The 6,000-nt window shown below is 37.0% G+C and overlaps 1 protein-coding gene across 1 annotated transcript in view; it reads left to right on the top strand.

Moving 5' to 3' along the window:
- Positions 1-3,185: 3,185 nt before the first annotated feature.
- LOC100565246 (desmoglein-1) overlaps positions 3,186-6,000 on the top strand; it is a 38,974-nt gene continuing 36,159 nt past the window's right edge. The window contains exon 1 of the mRNA XM_062980421.1: positions 3,186-3,377. Within this exon, the coding sequence (XP_062836491.1) occupies positions 3,330-3,377 (48 nt within the window). The 5' untranslated portion in view covers positions 3,186-3,329. The remainder of the gene's footprint in view (positions 3,378-6,000) is intronic.

Here is a 6,000-nt window from a genome sequence, read left to right as displayed (position 1 = left end):
TTCTTCTACAATGAGCCTCTATTTCTCACAAGGCTCAAATTTCAGGCAGTTATTGTATGCCTTCAAATTGTTTCTGACTTATGGCAAAATCTCCCAGTCAATTTCCATAGCCAAGTGGAAATTAAAACCCTGATCAGCAGCATCCTAGTCTAATGCTCAAATCACTATGCCAACTGTAAGACATAACAGATTGACCAGACAGTGATGATTCCCTGGATGCCTTCAGCAGAGGGATAGCCATTCTGCAATCATCAGGTGTAAATGGTTTGAACTTTTCTGACTACCTCAGGATGAGATTTTTGAGTACAGATAGTAGGACATTCACACTTTCTTTTATCTTCAGATTTCTTGATTCAGCAAAGTTGGAGATGATTGGATTTGATATATTTCTTCCTGTTCTTGTTTAACTTCCCTACTGCACATCTCTAATTGATACCTCTCCCCATACAAACCAATTGCGTGGTGAGATATTAATGTGCTATAACAGAAGGTCAAGAATAGAAGTGGTAATATCAAAAATTAAAATGAAGTTAAAGACATGCTTTAAATCAAACATAATGCCAAAATACAATTTAAAGAATATCCCTGTATACCAGGGATGTCAAACCTGAGGCTCTCCAGATGGACTCATGATGTCATTTGTGCATGACGTTGTTATCAGTTATATGCTATATTGGCTTTATAGAATAACGTGAGGGCATGATATAAGGCTTATACTATATGCAGGTATTCACTAAGTGTATTGAATGTACATTGAGGAGGGAGAGCATGCCACTTTCTCTATCATTATTTCCAATACCCTCTAAGGTGACACTATGAAGAAGAGAGTCTCTATCACCTATGGAGACAGTCTATAATTTGGCAATCTTCAAAGACACAGGAACTGGTTCTCTGGTTCAGAAATTCCAGATGTAGGTGGTGAAATGATAAAAGAGGGAGACAGAACTAGCACAATCCACCTTTTTACATATTTTTTTAACACAGTAAACAGAGTGCATAGGATCTACTTGCTATTGATTGTTGTGATTTCTGACATCATATAATAAATGGATGGATGGATAGATCTCTACACTCAGGATAAGGCTTTGCCCTAAGAATATAAAGTGGTATGGGAAAAGCAATCTAGTGTTTTGCTATTTCTGATAAGTCAAATTACTATACATCAGTAAAACTAATCCTATTTATTGCAATAGAGTAAATGTCTGGGGAAAAATTCCCACCTCTGACCTGTTCCTCTGTTTCCATCTTTTCAAACCAGTGCCTCACAGTGTGGCAACTTATAGCAGGTTATACTAAATGGAGTTTGTTTTAGGCTTTAACTGGTCTTTTCAAAAATCAGGAAGTGACAAATGGGTAACTTTTAGTTTCTTTACTTAAAAGGGGACATTTATATCCTTAAGCAGATTCCCAGGTCACATTTTATTCAAATGGCTAATTGTGTACCCTGGAGGTTTTTGAGCACACAACTTGTTATTTTCTGAGTATGAGAGAAGGAGAAGAATAAATAAATATTTATATTCTGCCTTATCTCCCCGAGGGCCCAGTCATATAACCCAGAATATCAAGGCAGATAATCCACAATATCTGCTTTGAACTGGATTATCTGAATCCACACTGCCATATAATTGAGTTCAATGTGGATTTTATACAGCTGTGTGGAAGGGGCCAAACTTTTTTGGGGAACTGAAAGTTACACTGATAGCTTGGGAGGCACACTTTGCTTTTGTACAAAAGATAAGCTTTGCATGATCACCCACCTAGGTAATAAGAATAGTCACAAGGTGTTTTTTTTATTTTCAAGAGAAAAGGGGTGTTTTAAAAAAATAATTTTATTGTGTATACATGACATACAGAATGCAAAAGAAAGCAAAAAAAATCAAATAGACATAATACCAATATGTCATTCCACCAAGCCCGCCCACCCACTTCCTCCACCTGTGAACCACCACCCATGACTCAGTGTGAAAGTTAACATCTCATAAAGATCTACCCTTATTTTTGCATTAATAAATTCCCCTTGCAGCTACTTTAAATTCTACTTTTGCCTTCCTTTCTAAACATCCAAATGCAATCCTCCAGTTTCTAGCAAAATATTCATTATTTCTTCCCCAAATACCGTTGGAGAGTTTAGCCATCTGAATATGTTCTATTAATTTTCCTCTCCAGTCCTTTATAAGTAACTCTTTTCCCCACTTCCATGATTTTACTATTGTTAATCTTGCAGCAACAAAACTATGACAAATTTCTACATCTTCTTTGTTTTTTCACAGAATATACCTAAGAGACACATTTCTAGGTTTTTCTTAACCCTTTTAGTAATCATTTTATTTGTTTCTGTAATTATTTTGTTGGAGATGCAAAATACAGAAAGGTACCTTCTTCCATGCTCAGTGGACTTGTAGGTTGGTACAATCTTTTGGAAATTGGTAGTTTAAAAAAAGGATGTCTTGAGATATCATTCCCCCATTGAGAAAATTGTCAATGGCCAAAAGATTTTGTACAAATTGGAACTTTTTTGCAGGAAATTGTTTTAATAAAATATTGTGGCAAACCTTTCTGCCACACATAAGATGTTTTGCAACAGAATAAATTGCTTTCTGTCAAATGATTCCTTTTGCAACAAAAATCCCAAAATGAAGAAAAAATAGAAAATGTACAAAGTCTAACAGGAGAAAACTTGTGGAATTATTAATTCTTGCATGCAAAAATGAACTGAGTCAACATTTCACATCCTTATCACCTGCTTGTGTTACCAAATCTTTGAATGTTTAAATGAACTGAGGAGTCTCTATACTCAGAAATCCTGTTGAGAAAAAGCACCCGAAACATGCATTACTTTTGGTGTTTCTCATTGTTTATATTGTGCTGTGATTTACCTCACTTCCCAATATTCTGAGTACTGTTGTACTCAGAATCAAACGTTAGTAAATTTCATTTGTAGATTTTTGTATTGTGGGTAGCTTTGATTTCATTTGGAAGTTCCCCTGTAGAGGCTGTCTTCCCTCTGAAATGTTTTCTGTGGTGCCCAATGAAGTATTTCATCGCAATAACGAATAAGGTGTGTCATAAGCTTTTCCCTTGGAGCAATCATGATGTTGTCAAGCATTTCAAGTGAGACCTGCCCAGAAGTTTGGGTGTGGAAATTCACAGTATTATACAGCATCTTCAGTTCTATCTTGTGAGGAAGCCACAGGTTCCTCCAAAGCCTGGCTGAAAGAACATCTGTACGCAGTGTCTTTTTAGAGGCACTGCCATAAGGGAGGGAGGGAAGGGCTCAGCAGCCTGGACTGTTATTGTCCTTCTCTCGGAATTAGGAGACAACACATGCAATGGACTGGCATCCGTACAGAACAGCTGCTGTGCTGTTCATTTTCATGGTAAGGATTTTAGAAGTCTTCTTTATAGAATAGTGTTACCTCTGAGCTGGCATTTTATACAGAAGGGATGCCTGGTGTTGCTTTCTGCCTAAGATAAGACTGGGTGACTTGGACAGTTCTTGAAGCAAGCTTTGTTAATGCTGAAGTATCACCTTGGGAATGAATAGGGATGGTAGAAGGAGCACTCCTATACTTGATTACTAAGTTGTAAATCCCATTGAGTATAGGTAGATTTACTTTGAAGTAAACAAGAAAAGACTCCAACTGTTTCATCTAAATATCAGCTCTTCTAATAAGATCAATCTTTGGACATATGTTGTTTGAAATGAAAAGATGAGATCTGTTTATATAGCTATCAATTCCTATTTACTAACATGCTTCCTTTACTTGAAAAGGGAGTACATCATGAAGATGGTATAATTTGATATTTATTTTAGACTGCCTTAAACTTGGGCCTGGAAAAATGAAGAAAATGAGTGAGATCCTTACCGCTGTTAAATAGGACTTTTCAAATACAAAACAGCAGTACTGAGAAGATCCTGAATGTTGATTTCTAGAAATGTGCAGGCAGGAGAAAGTTTTCTTATGAGCATGAACAACACAATGTTTCAAATTTCTTCAAAAAGAGAAAGTGGTATTTGTGGTAAGATGTGACAACTGTGGTATGAATACTCATCCTGATGCATTCAAATATGGATTGAGATTGCAAATAGTTACAAGGCCTTTCTAAAAACAATTCACAATTTCTTTCGTGATCCAAGTTTTTATACAGTCCTTTTGACCATAGACTACTTTTTGGGGGAATTTACAGTAGCCTCCAAATCTTAAATCCAGAATCCATAGAAATATAATGCCATGGAAGACTGTATGAGTATAAGAACTTTTTTAGGCCAACAAAAGGAGTACAAAAATGGATGCAATCTTTTGGGGTCTCCAGATATTTTTATCAGGCAATACATTTTGGGAATTGGTAGGAATGGAAAGGAGTCTACAGGCTTTTAGTCTTGTGTTGAAATGAAGGAGGAAAGGTATTAGAAAAAAGGTTTTAGCAGTGCAATGAGCAACCACTATATGTTGGTGGGCCACTGTTGTCTTTGTCCACAAACCAGTAGGGATTGTTGATGGAATTATAGTGAACATCTCTTGATGTGATGGTTTTGGAGCCCATCTGGGATATCTTCAACGAATGCCGAAAAGTAAGAACAAGGTTTCTGAAAGCTTTTTTTAAAAAAGAAAAGCTGTGAAATCATAATTGGCTCCACTGGTAACTTTATCAGGGGAAAAATAGAAATATACCAAGTATATTCTTTAGCAACAAAACTGTTGATTACTGTTTTGTATGTTGAGCTGGGTTGGGTTTTTTAAGGATAGTAAAATAATCCTTTATTGTGGCTTCTCACATGAGATGATTTATCATGATGAGATCCTCTGATTTGTTGCTCAAATGAATTAAGGAAAATCTGATTTACCAATTTACCTTCCATAAAGTAGAACTAAACTACACGAGAGCAGCTAACAAGTAAATCATAATGGGGTTGGCAAAAAGAGAAGGAACAAATCTGTACTTGTATGTTTCTTCACAGCCTGGAATGTTGCTCACACTTTTAAAAAATGAGACTAGGCTATTTGCACGCCATTCTCATTATTATTTGCATTCCTGACATCTGTTTAAATCAGATGTACATTTCTTATGGCTGAGATTTCAATACAAAGCTTGATGTGCTGGATGTACCACTTTGTCAATTGTATTCAAAGAGAAACCACATGTGCAAATTTTGTTTAGCAATCCCTTTAGGAATCTGCTGTGACCCATACTATAAAAAGGTGGCAAATATACATAGGCCTGGATCTATGCAACTGTGCAATGAGTTTCATAAGCTCAGCATGGTTGTGGTCTTATGTTTTTGAAACTCAACCTCTTTTGGACTCTGGGAAAATTTTCCAATGTAGTTTCTAATCTTTCATTGTGACAGGAGGCTGTCCCAGGTTTGAAGGGGGAGACAGTGAAGTCACTGGGCATGGCCAGATTCTTCATGGAATTTGGCCATGCCCACAAAGTGATATTCTGTGAGGACTCCAAAAATAGGAGGCATATTATATTTCAGAGAAACATGGTGGGGGAAGGGGGCTTTCACAAGCATATCTTCCCAATGTTGTACAATCTCCCCCAAAACAACACAATGAAATATATCACAATCAGTTACTTATATTCTGCAATCAATGCATTCACCTTTATTGTTACACTGAATGACCAGTGCTTTATGTTACATACATGATTAACTCATAATAGTCTGTATTATTCATAGCCATGTAAGGACACTTCTACACTGACCATATAATGCAGTTCTAAGCTGACTTGAGGCCATGGTGGCCACAAAAACTCACTGTCAATGTGCGCTGTGGGGTGCAATTTTAAAATGTCTCAAGAAAGTCTCTGTTCAGCCAAAAAATGCACTGCAGCAGATGCCAGTGTATCCTAGATGCAGGGCGAATGTACAGTGCATTTTAGATAACAAGTCCTTCCTGAAGCCCAGTAAAGAACATGGAAAGGGGGTGCGGAAAAACATCCCAAGGCCATAGCTGGATATAGGAGGCTGATCAACTCCCTGTGAGGGGCAACTGA

Source organism: Anolis carolinensis, chromosome 4 (genome assembly GCF_035594765.1).
Source record: "Anolis carolinensis isolate JA03-04 chromosome 4, rAnoCar3.1.pri, whole genome shotgun sequence".
NCBI classification, from domain to species: Eukaryota; Metazoa; Chordata; class Lepidosauria; order Squamata; family Dactyloidae; genus Anolis; species Anolis carolinensis.
This window is presented reverse-complemented; position numbering and strand designations above follow the sequence as displayed.